The sequence below is a fragment of the Poecilia mexicana genome, unplaced genomic scaffold (assembly GCF_051168715.1).
Source record: "Poecilia mexicana isolate PSO_F unplaced genomic scaffold, ASM5116871v1 scaffold_13, whole genome shotgun sequence".
NCBI classification, from domain to species: Eukaryota; Metazoa; Chordata; class Actinopteri; order Cyprinodontiformes; family Poeciliidae; genus Poecilia; species Poecilia mexicana.
In genome coordinates, this window is record NW_028263382.1 from 12,643,896 (window position 1) to 12,663,210 (window position 19,315).

The 19,315-nt window shown below is 36.6% G+C and overlaps 1 protein-coding gene across 1 annotated transcript; it reads left to right on the forward strand.

The window, feature by feature from the left end:
* Positions 1-162: 162 nt before the first annotated feature.
* LOC148155772 (alpha-2-macroglobulin-like) lies at positions 163-17,462 on the forward strand. Its single transcript, XM_088011695.1, has 36 exons — positions 163-326; positions 467-647; positions 854-1,010; positions 1,124-1,176; positions 1,823-1,843; positions 2,080-2,245; positions 2,320-2,404; positions 2,520-2,637; positions 4,200-4,317; positions 4,426-4,535; positions 4,620-4,784; positions 5,451-5,669; positions 6,045-6,108; positions 6,186-6,331; positions 6,844-6,993; positions 7,140-7,214; positions 7,370-7,463; positions 7,614-7,776; positions 9,812-10,037; positions 10,483-10,609; positions 10,764-10,885; positions 11,025-11,076; positions 11,190-11,273; positions 11,586-11,762; positions 13,442-13,517; positions 13,637-13,793; positions 13,991-14,065; positions 14,638-14,800; positions 14,881-15,068; positions 15,343-15,555; positions 16,002-16,120; positions 16,449-16,539; positions 16,643-16,711; positions 16,798-16,903; positions 16,982-17,020; positions 17,231-17,462. Exons 1-36 carry the CDS (start codon positions 247-249, stop codon positions 17,233-17,235), a joined length of 4,254 nt encoding a protein of 1,417 aa, XP_087867821.1. The 5' UTR covers positions 163-246; the 3' UTR covers positions 17,236-17,462.
* The last annotated feature ends 1,853 nt before the right edge of the window (positions 17,463-19,315 follow it).

A 19,315-nucleotide genomic window follows, 5' to 3' on the forward strand; every position in this document is an offset into this window, starting at 1 on the left:
AACTCATAAAATCCTGATGAGAAGGTAACCGCGCTGCGAGGGTAAAATGATGTTGAAATCGTGTTATCTCATGTTTAGTTTGGGGATCAAGGTACGTATCTATTTGTAAACAGTATACAATTGTAAATGATTTATTTTCTGTAACTCAAACACATGATGATTGGGAGGTTTGTACTGTGTGAGTGAAGGTGGGATGCAGTCCTTGTTATTTGCAGCTCTTTACTCAGAGGATCCCACCAGTCAGTCATGGGTCGTTCTAGGAACCAGATGTCGACATGGACACTGTGCGTGTTCTTATGCATGATTGGAGCTAACATGGCCAATCCGTAAGTTTACAAAATGTCTGGAAGTACTGTATTTACCAGAATTTGTTTTTCAATGTATGGAGTGAATTCAGGTCTGTGGATTTGTCCCATTGGAGTTCAGACCAGTCAGATAACAGCTGTCTGTGTGAATCTGTCTGTAGATATTACATGGTGACCATTCCTGCTGTCCTTGAAGCTGGAGCTCAGACCAAATTCTGTGCCAGTCTCCTTGAGCCCAATGGGACTCTGACCATGACCGTCACTTTGAAGTCAGGAGAAAAAAATACGACTCTTTACGAGAAGACGTCTAGTGAGGAGTTTCATGAATGCATTCAGTTCCAGGTCGACTTTTAAGATGGTTTTTAATCTTCTTGACTTTAAAGAAATAGTTTTGACTGCAGTTTTACAGATGTGAACTTTATTAGCCCATAAAAACTGCAGAAATATATCCATGGTTCATGGTTTCACATAAGTTTTTTTTTTTTTTTTTTTGGTTTGGTTTTGTTTGCTTGTTATATTATGTTATATTGTTTGTTGATTTATTTTAGGTTCCTTTAGTAAAAAATGAAGAGGTTCAGAAATTGGAGGTGCAGGTACGAGGAAACACATTTTACTCAGAAGAAGTCAGGAAAGTCCTAATCAAAGCCTACCAACCCATGACCTTCATCCAAACAGACAAACCGATCTACCTCCCTGGACAGACAGGTAATGGGGAACTCCTCTAAAATAAAAACTCTGTTAGATGGATTTGCTTTTTGATTTTGTTATAAATGAGACAATCAGCTGCTAATAGGTGAAATCTTCATGTACTCTCTCAGTACGTTTCAGAGTGGTCACAATGGACACAAAGTTTAGACCAGCCAGCCAACTGGTGAGTTCTCCTTTTTATTTTTAAACTGATATCATTGGGGCTGAATACTTTGTAAATATATCATTTATACTGATATTTGGAGCAGAACACAAGATTGACCATGAAAAATCATTACTAAATAGAGTGCATATTATCTTTAACCAAAAAAAATCTAATCAACTGTGCAAACAATGCCTGTAAAGCAAATTTGTTTATACTTTAACATTTTGTTGCTGATGCTGTGACAACTCAAATCTTGTAAGCTTAAAAAGTTGAAACGCAATGAAACATAAATTGTAGCTCAATCAATTAGGCTTTTAAACCATTAGCTGGAATAACTTACTTTGATTGTGTTTGGTTGTGTTTTATAATTGGGATCAAATTAGGAAATATTTAATAGAATTTCCATCTCTCTATATGATTCACTTAATCTGATTTAATATTTCTGATGCATACTGAACCTGTGGATCTTGTGAGGAGCTTTAAGGTGGCATCATCATAAACATCTCGTTAAAGTGAATGAAATTATTATCACAAACTATTTAAATCAATCCAGCAAATTTTACTTTAGAAACCTGTAGAAAATCTGTTGTTTTTTAGAACACCATTATTTTAATGACCCCTAAAATCTATCAAAAGATTACATTTTTCCTTTTTTATCCAACAGTATACCATCATCAAACTTGAGGTAAGAAATCTAAATTGTCTTAAACTCTTAGTCTAGTTTTTATATTTAATGGAAGATCACAAGATTATACTTTAAGATTATACTCACTGAATGAAGGCAGCACTTCATTCAGTGATCAGTGAAAGTGAGCCATTGGTTTCCATAAATGGAAATATTAATTTTGTTCCAATTGCATATGATTTTAAACTTATTAAACATATGGCCCAGTTTTATTTTTTATTTATTTTCTTCAACAGGATCCCAATAACAACAGGATTGGACAATGGCTCAATGAAACATCCAACAGCAAAATACTGCAGCTCTCCTACCCCCTAAACTCTGAGGCCCAGGAAGGATCCTACAAAATCATTGTATCAGCAGGAGAAAATAAAATACAGCACAACTTTAAAGTGGAGAAGTATGGTAAGTTTTCTCGTCAATCCCAGAGAGATCTGTCCATTTTGGATTAGATGTAAATGTCTTGTGTTTTTCTCTAGTTCTGCCCAAATTTGATGTAACAATAAATGTAAAAGAAGAAGTCACTGTTGGGCAGGAAGGATTTGAAGCTAAAGTGTGTGGAAAGTAAGTAAGCATTGATCCCTGACTAATGTTCTTTAGAGACCGTAAATCTTTAATAAAAAACAATATGAAATGGTTCTTTTGTGGATGACTTTTTAATCTGTTCTAATTTAACTAGGTACACATACGGACAGCCTGTGCCAGGAAGTGTTACTGTGAAAATGTGCCAACCTTTTCATAACTACATTTCCAAGAGTCAGAAGAGAGAAACTCCTTGTCACATTCAGACACAGAAGGTATGGCTGATGATAGGTTTTTGTTCATGTTAATCAAACTTAGAACTGAAGTCCTGTTAGGTCAAAATTTATTTTCGAATGCCTCACAGACAGTAATGACAATTACTAAAATTAAAAAGAGAATTACAAGTGATTCTTGAGAATAGGGACAAAATGGGTTTTAATTTTCCCATTTTTTTTCTTATTTCTCAACCTTATGTATGCAAATATGACAAATAATGTTTAGAAAATGTGAAGATACTAAGGTACAGGCTCCCAGTTGCGAATTTTTTTTAAAAAAAATTACATTTTTAATCAACCTGACCCAGAACTTTGTCATCACCATCTAACAAAAATAAATATAAAATGATTTTTTAAAATATCCCATTAGTGATATTTTTACTCATTTTACAGACAAATGCTTCTCAAGAAATAAAATAAATATTATTTAAAATAAAAAACAAAAAGTCCATCTGATGGAGTTGACAGTGCATGACGAGTTGACACAGAACTGAAGGTGGTGACAAACTAGTGAGTAAAATGAAAAACGTGATACATGTGAAGTAATGCAATTCATGTAAAATACATTAAAATGAATTAATTGCACAATTAAGTGAGATTTGACAACAATTTCACTGAAAGAGTCAGAAAAACTCTGATGGAGTTGACATCTGACAGAGTTGACGAAATGCCAAACTACCTCAATTTATATGATGTTATTCTGAAGGAGGCCATATTGTAGCTCGTCAGGTCCAAGAAATCTTTACAGTTTACCAAAATTAAGCTTTTATTTCACAAAATTTCATCAAAGTTTTGTAAATTGTCAGTTATGGAGTTGACACATCATGGTTGTGACAAGTAACTTAGGAATAAAACAGAAGAAAAAACTAAAGAATAACTTAAGCTAACCGGAGCTAACTAGCCCTCCAAGCAAAGGAAGAGAAAAGACGACGTCATGGGGTCCTCAGAAGTTCTGGTGCCCCCCAATAATGCCTGATTTTTTTTTACATTCTTTTCATTTCTGACGGTGTTGACAAAAACTAAGGACAAATTTCAATGGAGTTGGAAAATATCTAAAAATTATTTTTAATTCAATTTATCGATACTTTTATAATTATTTATATGACTACTTATACTTAATTGTCATAATATATAATTTTAGTATTTCTTTAATTGTTTTAAACTATAAGAATGTGTTGAGTTCTGCTCCTGGACAAGGGCTTTTACAGGCATCATCCACCGACTACAATGTTTAAAATAAAAAAAATATTCACCAAAAAAAAAAAGAAAAATATACATTGTTGTGCTCACATGACCCAGGTTAGTTTTGTCAGATATTTGAAAAAAATATATTTTGTGTATATTTTATTCAAATTTCATGCTCAAGAATCACTGACAACCGTGTTTTTCTTTATCCTGGTTTTCTACAAAGAACCTGCAGGTTTTTTCCTTGTGGCTTATTTCTGTTTCTACCATTTGCTGGTTTTTAAAAATCATGAGGAAAAAGTCATTTCTCCTGATAAATGTTCATATAATCAAGTCATGTTCTAAAATATATGATGAAGTTTTCTTTTTTCTTATAGGCAGACAAAACAGGATGTAATACATTTGAATTCCAAATGTCAATTTTCACCAGAGGCGATCAAATAGATTTACAAGATAAACTTGATGTCACTGCCACAGTGGAAGAGGAAGGAACAGGTAAGTCTTTTTTGTACAGTGCCTTTATTCTCATTTAAGAGTTTGAATTCGTGTTGATATTATTATGCAAGGCATGACTGTTATTACATGGTAGCTTTTCATATTTAGGTACATCACTCTCACAAGTGAAGCAAATACGGATCTCATATGTTATTGGAAAACTGTCTTTTGTTGATGTTCCAAATGTTTATGATCAAGACTCAGTGGTGGAGGGAAAGGTAAGAGTAACACTGTGATTTATTTGATTTTCTGCATCAAATATAAAGCAAAGCTTAAGTGACACAGTATTGTACTTTCAACAGGTCAAAGCTGTTCACTACAATGACACACCCATGTCACACCAGTCTTTGTACCTGTTTAGAAGTACTTGGTCTACACTCGTTCATCAGGAACTCAGAACTGACATCCATGGTTTTGCCTCATTCTCTCTCAGAACTTATGCATTGAAAGGAGATATTTTTCTTCATGTAAGTAAATCACAGCTGTATGCTTAACTCAGTGTGTCATATGTTGACATACTTAAATAAATGGACCAAAAGGCTCCATTCTGTGTAGCCTGGTAAAAACCAACCCGTTTGCACTACATTTTGATTCATACAGAGGGTCCAGGCTCTCGGCTGTTGAGAAACCATTGCTTCCTGGAGGCAAGGCTTGTGTTGAGGTTTTAAACGTTACCCAATTGCTGAAGTTGCCCCATAATGTATGTAATGTGCCAATTCGATGCAAAGAACCTAACCGGAAATTGCCTACGGTGCAAACAATCATCTTCATTCGATCTGAACCAGGTGGCTGCTAATGTTAATTTAATATCTGGAAGTGCAGCCAACGCTGACGGAATGCTCAAATGTACAACTTCCTTCTCTTCCTCTGCTAAAACTACACTCAATTCTAAAACAGCACAGAAATTCAACAATATTGTTCACAACTACTACTTCTGTTTGGCCCGGTCACAAATCGACCGGAGACAATCCGAGTCAAGGGGAGAGTCAAAGAAGGAGCAATGTTTGTCGAGCGAAGCTGAATAGGAAGTCAATGGCCAGGCTACAGATTGTGTGAACTGAACAAAAGAAAATGACAATAAATGAAATCTTACTTAATAAGCTCTTTGTAATGTTTTTTTTTTCTTTTAACAGGTTAGCCCCTTACCATCACTATCCTACTCTACATATAAAGTTCCTCATATTTTGAAAGCATCTCACACTATTAGGAAGTCTCAACCTTCATCTGTTACAACAACCAGCTCCCTGAATATAAAAAGCAAGACAATGCTTCCCTGTGACAAAGAAACAGAGATCTTTATTGAGTACACTTTTGTGCAGGAATCTCCAGGCTCTGTGGATTTCATTTACCTGGTGAGTCATATCACAAAAACAAACACAGATTGTTACTGTTTTCAGAAGAAGAAATCACACACACAGAGTTATATGCTTAGCGAGTAAGCCGATGTTTAGAAATTAGCCAGTAGAGAAATTGTGCTTAAACCAGCCATTAGAAGTGATTAACTAAAAATGACCTGTATAAAGTGTCACAGTACAAATATGTTAATGGAAAATAAAACATTAATATTCTAGATTATTGATCAGATCTGAATTTAAAACACACCCACAAAAGAAACTAAAATGGTGAAAGAAATTAAATTACAACATATTGGGCACAAGGAATGTTTATATGATCTACAATCAGTTAGTGAGGAAATACAGTAATTTTCTTTTTCTATGACTTCACAGATGTTATCCAGAGGAGCTATTGCCAGTCAAGGACAAATACTGGTTGAGGTGGAAAATAAATCAGGTGAATAAATAGAATATCAACATTACCAAGTTTTAGATTTGTACATTCAAGAAATAACATTTGGACTGATTTTTCAGTGAATGAAGGTGAGGTGTCCTTTAAGCTCCACATGTCTCCAGACTTGGCTCCAGAAGTCCAGATTATGGTTTACGCTGTCCTACCCAGCAACAACGTGATCAGTCAAAGTACTGACTTCTCCACTGAGAAATGCTTTAACCATAAGGTAAGTATGGATTTAGATGAATCTGTGAAATGACTCACAGATTTATGACGATACCAAAGATGTCTGATGGAGAACTCTCTTGGCAATCCGATAAGTTTGGATTGAAACAAGTCACCATATGTTTCGCCGAAGTAGCAATAATGTGAATTTAATTATAAATAAATTTATAAACAACAAGCTTAAATGTATTTATGTATGTATATATGTGCATGAGTATATATAGGCGAGTGTGTATATGTATGTATGTGTGTCTTTTTATTATCTTGATGATGAAACTTCTTAGTCATGTCAAACTATTTATGTCATCATGTTTTCTTCTATTTGTTTCAAATATTTGCATAAGAGAGGGAGCACATAAGGAGAGACTGGAGAGAGACAGTTATCAAATACAATAAGAACAAATGACTGTGATAACTTTTAGTATCTTCCAATTAATTAAAAATAAAATATCTTAATTAAAAATAAAATATCTTAATTAAAAACACAACAGCCATTGTTCTGCTCTTTCTCAGGTCTCTCTGGAGTTTTCTTCATCATCAGCTGTTCCAGGAGAGGAGACCAACCTGCAGCTGACGGCTCAGCCTGACTCTCTATGCGGTGTCAGTGCCATCGATCAGAGTGTCCTCATCAAAGAGCCTGGAAAGACTCTGGATGCAGAAAAGGTAACTCCTAAATATTAGGAGGCTTTTCTTCCATCTTTCAGATGAACATGATGAAAGGGAATGCTTTAAATTTATTTTTCCATATTGAAACTGCTCAGCGAACATCTGTTTCTAGATTATTACTTTGAAACGTGTTTCTTTTTCAGATATTTAGTTTGCTGCCTGTCAGAAAAGTATCAAAAATACCATCTGACATTGTGGAATCTACGGATTGTTTACCCGTGAGTCCAAAGAGAAAATATTCTTCTTTGGGAACTTTTATGTTCTAATAAGGAACTATTGATGTGCATATTGCTGTCCCTGTGTTGCTTAAAAATGAACAGCCCATTTTACATGAAAGCTTTGTTAACTCACCTTTTTATGCTGTGTGTGGCAGGATATGAAGAAAGTGGGACTGAAGATGGCAACAAACCTGTTTACTGAATTTTTATGTTCTAAAATGTTGTATACTAAGTCAGTTTTGCAATATGGTATGCATGCATGGCAACTTTGTTGTTTGTTAAGAGTGACATGACAGATATTAGGAAAAAGTAATTCTGTCATTATTGCATCCTCGTCTTGTTTAATCTCCTCTTTCTTTTCTGTCTTTGTTCTGGTTTTCATTCAATGAACCTTGCAAGCGGAAATATCATCGAGAGGCCTGGTACTTGATGAAATCAGTTTAGTACCATCAAACGCACAAGATAAAGATGATGAAGGTGAAACTGAAGACATCTTAGAACCCACAAAGACAGTTCGCACCTTTTTTCCTGAATCTTGGATATGGGACTTGGTAGAAACTGGGTAAGCAAGGTGGATCATTAAGTCCTGAAAACAAAAATTTATTTAGCTACTTTTACTCTATTATTTATTTTTATGTATTTATTTAATCTATGTGCACTTTTAGGCTCTGAACAAAATTTGCTGTTATCAGTATGTCTTTATCTCAGACATGATCAATAAATCATATTTCAGAAATTAAATTTGTAAACAAAAATGTGACGGGGTTCTCATATGACTTGGACAAACAGAAATATGACTGCCCAAGGCCAGATTTCACTTTGGTGAAATTTATTTAGCTCTTCAAGTGAACAAAGATGGCAGGTGCAAAAATATATACAAGGACGTCCAGATAGGTCAAAACAAAACAGACAGCAGTACCTTCAAGGAAAGAGTCCATCACCTTCACTGTGACATGGCAGGAGTCTAGCCACAGACTGCCTCCCTGTGGCGCAGAGCCCTGGTTTTAAAGCCACAGGCTCCGCCCACAGAAAGACCAACCATGCAAACAAAACAATTACTTCTAATCCAAATAAACTCTTAAAGGGTACAAAATAATAATAATAATAATAATAAGAAGAAGAAGAAGAAGAAGAAGAAGAAGAGGAAGAAGAAGAAGAAGAAGAAAACAAACTTGTAATCAAGAATATAATAATCAATTTAATTGAGAACACTCAGTATGTTCCGATGACGTCACTACGTCATCACCTGACTCCTGGCGCCACCCGGAAAAAACCCTGCTTGAAAACAAAACCAGTAACACGTTTGGAAGTGAAAACAGATTAGGATGGATGCTAACTGAGGCAGGAACACCGCGTGTGCACCCACGATGAACCACGTCAGTTTAAGCTGGAACAGAAGCAATTGTGTAGTTTTATTTATGTGTGTGCTCATGTTGACATGGACTCATAAGTCCCGGCTGGTGACGGCTCCTCCGTCACAAAAAATCTGCCATGTTTGAATTCTGCTCTGCATTTCTATTCTGACATGATAATAATATAGACGTGGCAGTTTGAGAATCCCACATCTGACTTTTGTTCACTGTTGAAGAAGATTTTAGGTTACAATATATTTTTGTAAAATCTCTGGCTCTATCTTCTTCTCACGGGTCCCAGGGCCGAAGTGAAGCCACACAGAAAACAACAATGAGTGTAGACGTCAGAGAATTTCAGAGTTCAATCCAATAGAAGACAATGTATGAAATTACAACAGAAACTGCAGAACAACAGAGACATACATTCATTTACTTGAGACAAATGGGAAGGAAGGAAGGAAGGAAGGAAGGAAGGAAGGAAGGAAGGAAGGAAGGAAGGAAGGAAGGAAGGAAGGAAGGAAGGAAGGAAGGAAGGAAGGAAGGAAGGAAGGAAGGAAGGAAGGAAGGAAGGAAGGAAGGAAGGAAGGTAGGTAGGTAGATAGGTAAAGAAGAAATTATTTCTTTGGAGAATTGCAAGAGCAAAATCTAATTTGTTATTCCTGTGTAGAAAGTTTTATAGTAAAGGTGTATTCTTGTCTTTTAATTTATTCAAATAAGGTGTATCTTTGCTCATCCAACCAGGAGCTGTCTCTGACCCTCTTTAAAGTTAGAAACTCCCTTCAATTTGTTTCCAAGATCAAAGGCCATTTGTCCCCTTTGTTTAAACAAAGTGAGAGCAGAACTTCTCCTGAACTCCTGCTGTTTTAAGGCTCATCACGGATCAGTTTAAAAGCTGGAGCTTCTCCTGATTGTTTTCCCACACAGAAAAAGGGCAGTTCAAATAGATCTTAGCAAACCATCTGCTGTAACTACAGGTAACATAAAGGTCAATAGGGCAGAATATGTTATTAATCTGAAAACTATAATTAGGCTATTTCAATCAAGACATGTTAAGTTTTAAAACTAGCATATTCTAAATTTATTTTCCTAACAACACCCAGATCTATAATTACTAAATCACACATTGTAGTTTCATCATTTAACAAAGCTGTGAAATAGTTACTTACTCAACAATGTGTTTTTGTTTTTCACTTCCTTAGTCAATTGTGGTTCATGAATTGACAGATTGTGTATCTGTTGATCCAGATCTTCTGGAACCAAGAATGTGTCCTTCACTGTCCCAGACACCATCACCACCTGGGAGACGGAGACTTTCTGTTTGTCCCCTCAAGGTTTTGGTTTGGCTCCTCGTCAGAATCTCACTGTCTTCCAGCCTTTCTTCCTGGAGCTCACCCTGCCCTACTCCATCATCCGGGGGGAGAACTTTGAGCTGAAGGCAACCGTCTTCAACTACCTGACTAAATGCATCATGGTAATTTCCCTTAAGTCAAAACAAATGGAAGAAATTTATTGAATAATGCTTCCTCTACGACTGTGAAAAGACAAGAAATAAACAGGAAGAAGAGAAATAAAAAATAAATTAATAAATACTAATGAATAACAAATAAATAAAAATACATTGTCATAAATTTAAATAATGCAAAAGCTTCCTTTGTTTGATGAACAGGTAAGTTCCATCACTTTATCATGTCTAAAATCAATTGGCTTAATTGTTTAAATAATTTTGCGTACATTACTGAAATATTTGAAGCACTTATGAAATTACTCTAAAAGTTATGGGTTTTTCAAACTGTGTAAAATGTATCTGGATTATAATAAGATATTTACAGTATGAATCAGTATGAGTCAGTTTTAAAACATAAACTCTGATTCTCTGGTTGTAGAACTAATTTAAACAATATATTTCTCTTGAATAGGTTAGAGTGACCGCCGCCCCCTCCTCAGATTACAGCCTCACCCCCCTCTCTGGGAACCAATACACATCCTGTCTCTGTGCCAACGACCAGAAGACCCTCAGCTGGACCATGAATCCCACCGCCTTAGGTGAGGATCACATTACTAACCAGTGACTGGCTGAAAGAACTGATCACAATTCAAACATAGGATATTAATTTTCTCCCATGCTCCTCCAACCTCATTTTGTGATCCTTTAGAAGTTACAGCAGCTGAACATTTGATCTCTAATGATGTTTTTCAGGAGTTGTGAACGTGACTGTGACTGCTGAGGCTGTTCCTTCCCACATTTCTTGTGGCAATGAGATTGTGAACGTTCCTGAAAGAGGACGTGTTGACGTTGTCACACGTTCTCTCATCGTTAAGGTTGGTGGCATTAAACAAGAGAACCACTAAATGACATTGGAACAGTTTTTGGCATTTTACCAGATTTGAAAATAATCTCAATAAATAAAACTAAAACTGGAACTCATCTTGAAGTTTTCCTCATGTCTCTTTCACTCAGGCTGAAGGAATTGAAATATCAAAGACTTACAACTGGCTGGTGTTTCCCAAAGGTCAGTGTGTCTTTCTGTTTGTTTTTCTATTTTTTTTTTCTATTTATGACTCGTGGCGTGTTTGTTTTCACTTCTATCTAGGTTATTTAATATAGTTGTTTCTGTCTGCACAGATAAAGCTTTGACTGAAGAAACAGAGATACGCCTCCCTGACAATGTGATCGAGGGATCGGCCAGTGTGACGGTGTCGGTGCTGGGTAAACTTAGTTTAGAAAATTGTTTTCCAGAATATTTCTTAAAAACTTCTGAGTTTATTTTACAATATATTTTCGAAATAATGTTAAGCTAATATGTAGGAATAGTAGTGTCTCCAACTGTGGCTCATCCAAACTGAACCGGTTTGTCCCAAGCAGAAAAAACTCACTTACATGTAGATTACTGTCAGTGTAAAGTGATAGAAATCTAAAGCATAAGGTTTTTCATGAGATTGGTGAGCTAATTTAACGAATGCTGTCATTTCTTATAGTCAGGTCAGTGTTATGTTTAAATGAGTGTGGATTTCTGTACAGGTGACATTATGGGCCGCGCTCTGAAGAACATTGATGACCTGCTGCGGATGCCCTATGGATGTGGGGAGCAGAACATGGCTCTTCTGGCACCAAACATCTATATTCTAGAATATCTACAAAGTTCACAGCAGCTGACCCCAGCCATTAAGGAAAAGGCTTCTAACTTCTTAACCAGTGGCAAGTCTAATAATGTAGCTCAGAGGTTCCCAAACTGTGGGGCGCGCCCCCTAGGGGGGGGCGCCGTGCCATTGCAGGGGGAGCGCGGGAAGCCGTTTAAATGAAAAAACAAACAAACAAACAAAAAAAACCATGAACTCTGTATGCGCTGGGTTTTTACCTTAGAACGGCCAACTCTCTGTTATTCCTCTGTAAATTTGATACAGTAGGGCTTCCACACTTCCCATATCTGTGTCCTCTGTCACTTTTATCAGCAGTTAAAACTGTTTAATCCGTTGGTAACCTGTTTTTCCGAGCCGCCTTTAAACGCAACATGAGCGCTACGACGCGCTGGGTTTACACCTGTGCGGAAGTGAAGGAGACCTGCTACTGCTGTGCAGAGCTACGCAGGTGTGTTATAATCATGGCAGCAAAACGCAAAGAACTTTTCACAGTTTTTCCCCCAAACTGACCGACTGAGTTGAGTAAAGCTGCTGGATGCAGGTAATGTTAGCTAAAGGATGACTAGCTAGCTAATATCTATACAGCACCTTAAGCTTAACAAGTAGCCTGTAGGCTACCGATGTTGTTGTCTATGTTCAGCTACATACATTAATTTTGCTCCCAAATAAGTCGATCCCCCCGCCCCCAAGGGGCAGGGACAGGGAGAAGGACAGGGGGGCCCAGAAAATGTTTAGAAACCACTTGGGGGGCGCAGGAGAAAAAGTTTGGGAACCACTGATGTAGCTAGTGTTGAGAAAATAAATTTAAAATAAGCTAGTTTTAAAACTTAACTTGTTTTGATTCAAATGGCCTAATTGTGGTTTTGAAATTAGTAATGTATTCTGGCTCTTTGACCTTTATTTTACCTGTAGTTACAGCAGATGGTTTGCTAGGATCGTTTGAACTGCCTTTTGTCTGTGGGAAAACAATACAGTGGAAGTTCTAGGTTTTCACACTCATCTGTGAAAGGCCGTAAACACGGCAGGGGTTTTCTGGCTTGAGAGAGGGTCAGAGATAGCTCCTGGTTGGATGAGCAAAGATACGCCTTATTTGAATAAATTAAAGATAGGAATACGCCTTTTACTATAAAACTTTCTACACAGAAGTAACACATTAGATTTGCCCTTGCAATTCTCCAAAGATGTCTTTCCACGTCTTTGCTTTTCTTTCTTTCTTTCTTTTCCATTTATGTCAGGTAAATGAATGTATGTTTCTGTTGTTCTGCAGTTTCTGGTGTAAGTTTGTGCATTGTCTTACTTCTAAGTTTATGCATTGTCTTATATTGGATTAAATTCAGTAATTCTGTGATGTCAACACGCATTGTTGTTTTCCTTGTGGCTACACGTGGCCTGCCGAGAGGACCTGGGATCTAAGGAAGAGAGAGAGAGCCAAACTTTTACCAAAGTTAACTATTTTAGAAATTCTTCCTTTACACTAGTGGAATCAAATATTTAGGATGCCCAAGTTCATTCATCAGTTAATATTACAAGAGTGTCAGTTCCTGCATGGGTCCTCCGAGGGTTGGGGTCTAACCTACTCTGAAAATAAACCCAATTATGACCCCCTCAACAGCTCCATGAGAGCAAAGAGTCGATCTACATCTCTAGAATCAGAATGAAGCTACTTTGCTCCTTGTATGTCCAAGGTTTGGCTTGTAATCCAGATTTTGTACATCTCATCACATTTCTGTTCTTTAGGCTACCAGAGACAGCTGAACTACAAAGACAGCGAAGGTGCTTATAGCACGTTTGGGACAGGACCTGGAATCACCTGGTGAGAACATCACTGACCCATCACCATGTTCTCTGTTACTTTTATTGTTTTTTATCTAGTTTCCAAATCTAGAATCTGTCTTTACTCTGTAAATGCTGACTTATCTTGTTCCTTTTTAGGCTGACAGCTTTTGTCCTGAGATCTTTTTATAAAGCTCAATCTTTCGTCTACATCGACCCAACAAAGATTGACCAATCAAAGTCTTGGCTGGAACAAAAACAACGTAGCAGTGGCTGTTTTGAACAGTCAGGACAACTCTTTCACAAAAGTATGAAGGTATGTCAGTTATTTCCAGGTGTATTTGACACCATAAATAAACCTCCAACTTGAAGAGGTACAAGTTCTGCTTAAATAACAGTTAAATTTATTTTTAAAGTTGTTGCTGCAACAAAAACTTATTTCTTTACAGCTTCTTTCCCTGTATTTTGAACATCCACTAATATCATGCTCTTTGTGATGCTTCGTCTCCACAGGGAGGGGTGTCAGATGAAGTCACACTTAGTGCTTACATCACTGCTGCCTTTTTGGAAATGAAAATATCCACAAATGTAAGTCAATAAATCCTAAAAGAACCTAAATTTATTTGACTACTTTTAGTCTGTCATTTATAATATTACAATTAAAATCACTTATTTATGAAATTTATAATCTTTATATCTTTATTTCTGTCTATAACATGAAATTAGGCTAAGCTTTTTTTATATGTCTTTGAGTTTCTGAAGTTGTTTTGTAATGTCAAGAATTTTAAACATTAAATTATCAAAATTGCTCATTTTAAATGTATAAACTTAGACCTAAGGGCAAAAAGCACATGTTTGAATTCTTAACATAAAGCAATGCAGATTTGACAACACAGACTTGAGAAAATGTTTATTACAGTCATTCGAGACTTTAAATTTTTACTTGTAAATATACCTGCACTACAATCTAGCTTAAAATGTAACTAAAAAAATCAACATTTCTTCCAAATACCACTAGAGTGGAGTGAAGTACTGCCAGTGGTATAAACACCACATGTCACAGTGTAGGTTCTAGAAGATGAAGATTGTAGCTGTGCCTCAAAAAATAACTTGTTACTTTAAACCTGAAAATATTTCTATGTTCTTGTATTCTGTTAAAGGACCTTGTTGTCAGGAAGAGTCTGTCCTGCCTCAGAGAGTCCATCAATACCTTCAGCAACACCTACACCACAGCTCTGCTGGCGTACGTCTTCACTCTGGCTGGAGACATGGAGACCAGAAATCACCTCCTGCAGCACCTCGACTCAGTGGCAATAAAACAAGGTGAGTTCTGGTGGAAATGATTCAGAGTTCATAGCCATGACTTCATTAATGCTTCTTGTTCGTGGGTGACTGTTTATTAGGGAGCTCCATCCACTGGTCTCAGACAGCAGCAGAAACATCCGCCTCTCTGTCTGTGGAAATCAGCTCCTATGTGCTGCTGGCCAAACTCTCTTCCTCCCCCACTGCTGAAGACCTGGGTTACGCCTCAGGCATTGTTAGGTGGCTGACGACCCAACAGAACCAATATGGTGGCTTCTCCTCCACTCAGGTGTAACAATCAGATTTTATCTTGATGCAAAGGCCTTTTTTTACTTTGTGTGACAGAATTTGACATATTTTGCTGATGTATACAAGCATTTTACTGAATATTTAGAAGTATGTAATGCCTTGCTGAAACTGATAACTGAATGTGTTGACTCATTTTGGACATAACAGTACATGTTTTGCTTAGATTCTGTTACCAGACAACAATTCACTGTATGTTTTTGTGTTTATTTCCTGTCATGGTTCTGGTGGGACATCTTGTACGTTGTGTGTTGTAGGACACGGTGGTGGCTCTTCAGGCTCTGTCCCTCTACTCCAGTCTGGTGTTCAGCCCTGAAGGTTCCAGCACAGTGACAGTTCAGACTCCCAACGGTCAGCTGACGTTTGATGTGAACCCAGACAACAAACTGCTGTACCAGGAGAAGATGCTGCAGAATGTAACAGGAAAGTACAGCCTGGAGGTGACGGGGACTGCATGTGCCTCGGTGCAGGTCAGTGAACGCATCATGACAGACCAACACAAAGCAGCACATGACTGTGAAAGAGAACAATCTGACAAGTGGTGTGTGTTTGAATTCAACCTCCTGATTGAAACCACCTTCTTTCAGTTTTGCAAACCTAGACTTTGAGCATTTTACTCAAGTTTCTGTGGGAAGTAGCTCAAGTCAAGTTGGACGGAGGCCATTTCCTCTATCTCACATAGAATGCTCATAAATTACATTGACGCTTGTGTTTGTATGAAAGATTTCAAGAGATGTGAACACTTCTGCAAAACACTTTGTATTCAATAGATTTAACTATTGACTTTTGATTGGTTAGATTTTATTTTAAATTGTAAAAAACAGTCAACATTTTGCAAATATGACCTGAAGAAATGATTGTTTCTCTTGTTTTATTCTCTAAAGTAACCAACCTTTCTTGGCTACCTGCTCCTCAGATTTCTCTGCGGTACAACACCCCACCTCCTACTGACGCCTCCACTCTGAGTTTGGAGGTAAAACCACAATCTGACTCCTCTGGCAAAATGCCTAAAGTCACTCTGAGCCTCCTGTCCCAGTAAGTGATTAATGCACTTAAAAAATATTATAAATACATTGGAATAAAAACAGTCTTTATTCAAAGGGGAAATCATGATGTAACCGCAGCATCAGGTACAAAAGTTAACACAAAATCTTCTTAATGTGTTAAAAACAATACCTAAAAAAACACATAAATAAGATTAACAATAATGATAATATACTGCTGAAGACTATAACAAAAAATATGTGAAATTATTAGAAATCGGCATGTATGGTTCATGATCTAAGGCATTTGCGACTGTAGAATTTTTTCTACAGTAAATAGATAAATTAACTCCACCAGCATAATGATTGTTGTGTTCCAGGTACAATGGAAAAGATGCCAGTACTAACATGGTGATCCTGGATATCGCCTTTCTCTCAGGATTTATCCCTGACCCTCAGTCTTTGAAGAATGTGAGTTACAGCAGTGACTTTAACCTAAACCTGGTGCTGATAGAATACCTGACCTGAGTTCACAGAGATAATAATAAGGCTGCTGAATGTTTTCTCCTCACAGCTTGAAAGAGCTCAGCTGGTGGATCGGGTTGAACACAAGGACGGCCATGTTGTGGTGTACTTACCAGAGGTGAGACCAGTCAGCAGCTCAGAACAAGACATGATGACAGATGAATTTGTCATTGGGTTAAATTCCTGTTTTGGTCTTGTTTTTAGCTTACAAAGGGGGTACCGGTGAACCACAGCCTGGTTCTCCTACAGCAGATCCCTGTGCAGAACCTCAAACCAGCAGTGATCGCCCTCTATGACTACTACCAGCCCAGTAAACACAGAACACACTTTGAGTCACACTGACCTCAGGCTATTACTTAACTTTCATCACTACCTTATTCTCTCCCAGGTGACCGGGCTGAGAGAGAGTATATTGCAGCTAATCAAGGTAAAAATATTACATCATACCAAAATATATTGACAATCTTATTAAGATACCACAAACCTTTCATTTTAACATTCTTTTTTTTCACATCATATTATTTTATGCAATATCAGCAGTTTGATACTTGATTTTCAATTATTAATTATTAAATATTTTTGTTTTTAAATGTAACATATATGTCCATTTAAAGTTGTTTTCCTTCTTCTTTTCCAGCTTAAAGTGTGACGTGCCATCAGTCCTGAAGTTGTTTGCTGATTTTGTTCTATTAAATGGAACTAAAATGTATTTTTATAGGGATACTTTTGCATGTAGTATCTCTATTATTTTATTCACAGTACTCATACTAATTGTTTTACAAATGATTACACAATCTATTCATTTATGACCTTTTGCTTTTGCATAAACATTGTAACTATGCAGTGTTGGGAATAAATAATTGCATCATTGTGTGGCTTATGTTATTTTTATTAAATGTGATTTTTTTTTATTAGTATTATTAAAATTTTTAATAAAGTTAAAACTCCTGTAGTTAAATTGGGACACCAATTCCAGTACCACCGGAGTCATAAGTCAAACCTGTCAATTTTTATGTGAAGGAATTCATTTAAAACTACCAGATGGAAGAAACTCTTAACACAACAAGGCATGATCACTGACACACTTATTTCCAAATGAGTCTGAGAATTTATTATCAAAATAGCCCAACTTTAAAGCTGAGTTAACTCCTTTCTCTGAATACTGATGTACAATCTAACTACTGATGGAACAGACAAATATGTGTATATATAAAACAAACTATAACAAAATGGAGTACTGAAAAACAATACATAAAAATAACTGATAGACTAATTAAGACAAGAAAACAAAGGAAAAGAAATAGCAGAACCACAATTACATCCAAAGTACAGTATCACAAATCAGAGTGGCCCTCCCTGCAGTGAGAGAGATGCAGAGGAGGAAACGATAGAGAATTGGGGGTCAATTGTAGGGAAACTGAGGCCCCATATCCAGATTCAGACCAACTAGACAAACTCAATATTGTGCTCAGGTCTAACTGATAAAGGCTTCTTAAATTCTGCTTCAGATCCGAATCACTTGAGCAGGTCGCAGCATTACAGCATCAAGAGTGACTAAGACAACAATAGTCATCATAGCTGTCGGAGGTTGACTACAAAGACAGATCTTGTCTGTTCAGCTTTGCGTTTCATGGCAGCTGAGAGTTTCTATCCTGCTTCAGCTTTATATGACATGCTGATGTGTTTGTTCAGAAGACATACACTTTTTCAGATTCCATTAAATTGAAACAAATTGAAAATACAAATGATACCGTTCTACTATGAATGCATTAATTGTAATTTTTGATGCAAAGGCAGTATGGGATCATTTTCTTCTGCATGTGCTATGGGGAGACTTGCTGTTTTCTTGAAGATGAAGTAATCATAAGTCCATATATTTCTCTATAACACGTTCAAAATACCCTACAGTCAACAACATTGTATCGCATAAATATAAATACAATATAGACAATCTGTTGCTTTTCCATTACTCTTCACAAAACAGGACCACTGCATATCTTTTATTTAGAAACAAACTGGGTCTTCAACACCAAAACTCAATGGTAGGAAGCAGAGAGGACATTACCGTAACTCACTTACTTTCAGGTCTCTTCAGAAAAGAAAAATCTGCCAGTTGCTGTGATAGAGAGGGAAGGCAGTAAAAAATTGTCTTTATCCAGAATCCTGGAGATTTCTTGCCAGGTTAAAGACATAGATATAAACTTATTTAAGTATAAAATTTCATCTTTGTAGCGCTTAATAATATAAAGAGACTCTAGTATTAATGCCTTTATTTGTTTTTTAATGCCTTTATTTTGCAGCATGTTGTATCAACCAGCTTTGGAGATATAGGTCGCCTTATAAACCTGAGAATCAAGTATAACAAATTATAAATACTATGTTGAAAACACTCACAATGTTACTGTGTGTTAGGGTTCTTCTTCTGTGTTTTAAAAGCCACTGGCAAGTCAATGAAAGCTGGATTTTATTTGGGGACATTGGGGGAAAGGGATCTTAATACAAATGCAATGTCTTAGGAGAAATTTTAAAACCATTTTCTTTCCACATTACAACTACGCATTAATTTGTTTCGCTCTATCAAATAAAATGCACTGAACTGACAAAATGTTGAAATGTTAGTAGGATGTGAATGCTTTTGTAAACACTGTTTAATTAATTAATTTTTATAGTATTTGTCTATATTGTGAGTCATACAGATCATTTATGAACATGTTTGGACAAA

Bases quoted from the DNA above. Each gene is read 5' to 3' on its own strand.
- LOC148155772 (XM_088011695.1), top strand. From the start codon at position 247: ATGGGTCGTTCTAGGAACCAGATGTCGACATGGACACTGTGCGTGTTC. The intron at 10,886-11,024 runs GTTGGTGGCATT...TCTTTCACTCAG, and splicing joins CACGTTCTCTCATCGTTAAG to GCTGAAGGAATTGAAATATC. The intron at 11,763-13,441 runs GCAAGTCTAATA...TCTGTTCTTTAG, and splicing joins TTCTAACTTCTTAACCAGTG to GCTACCAGAGACAGCTGAAC.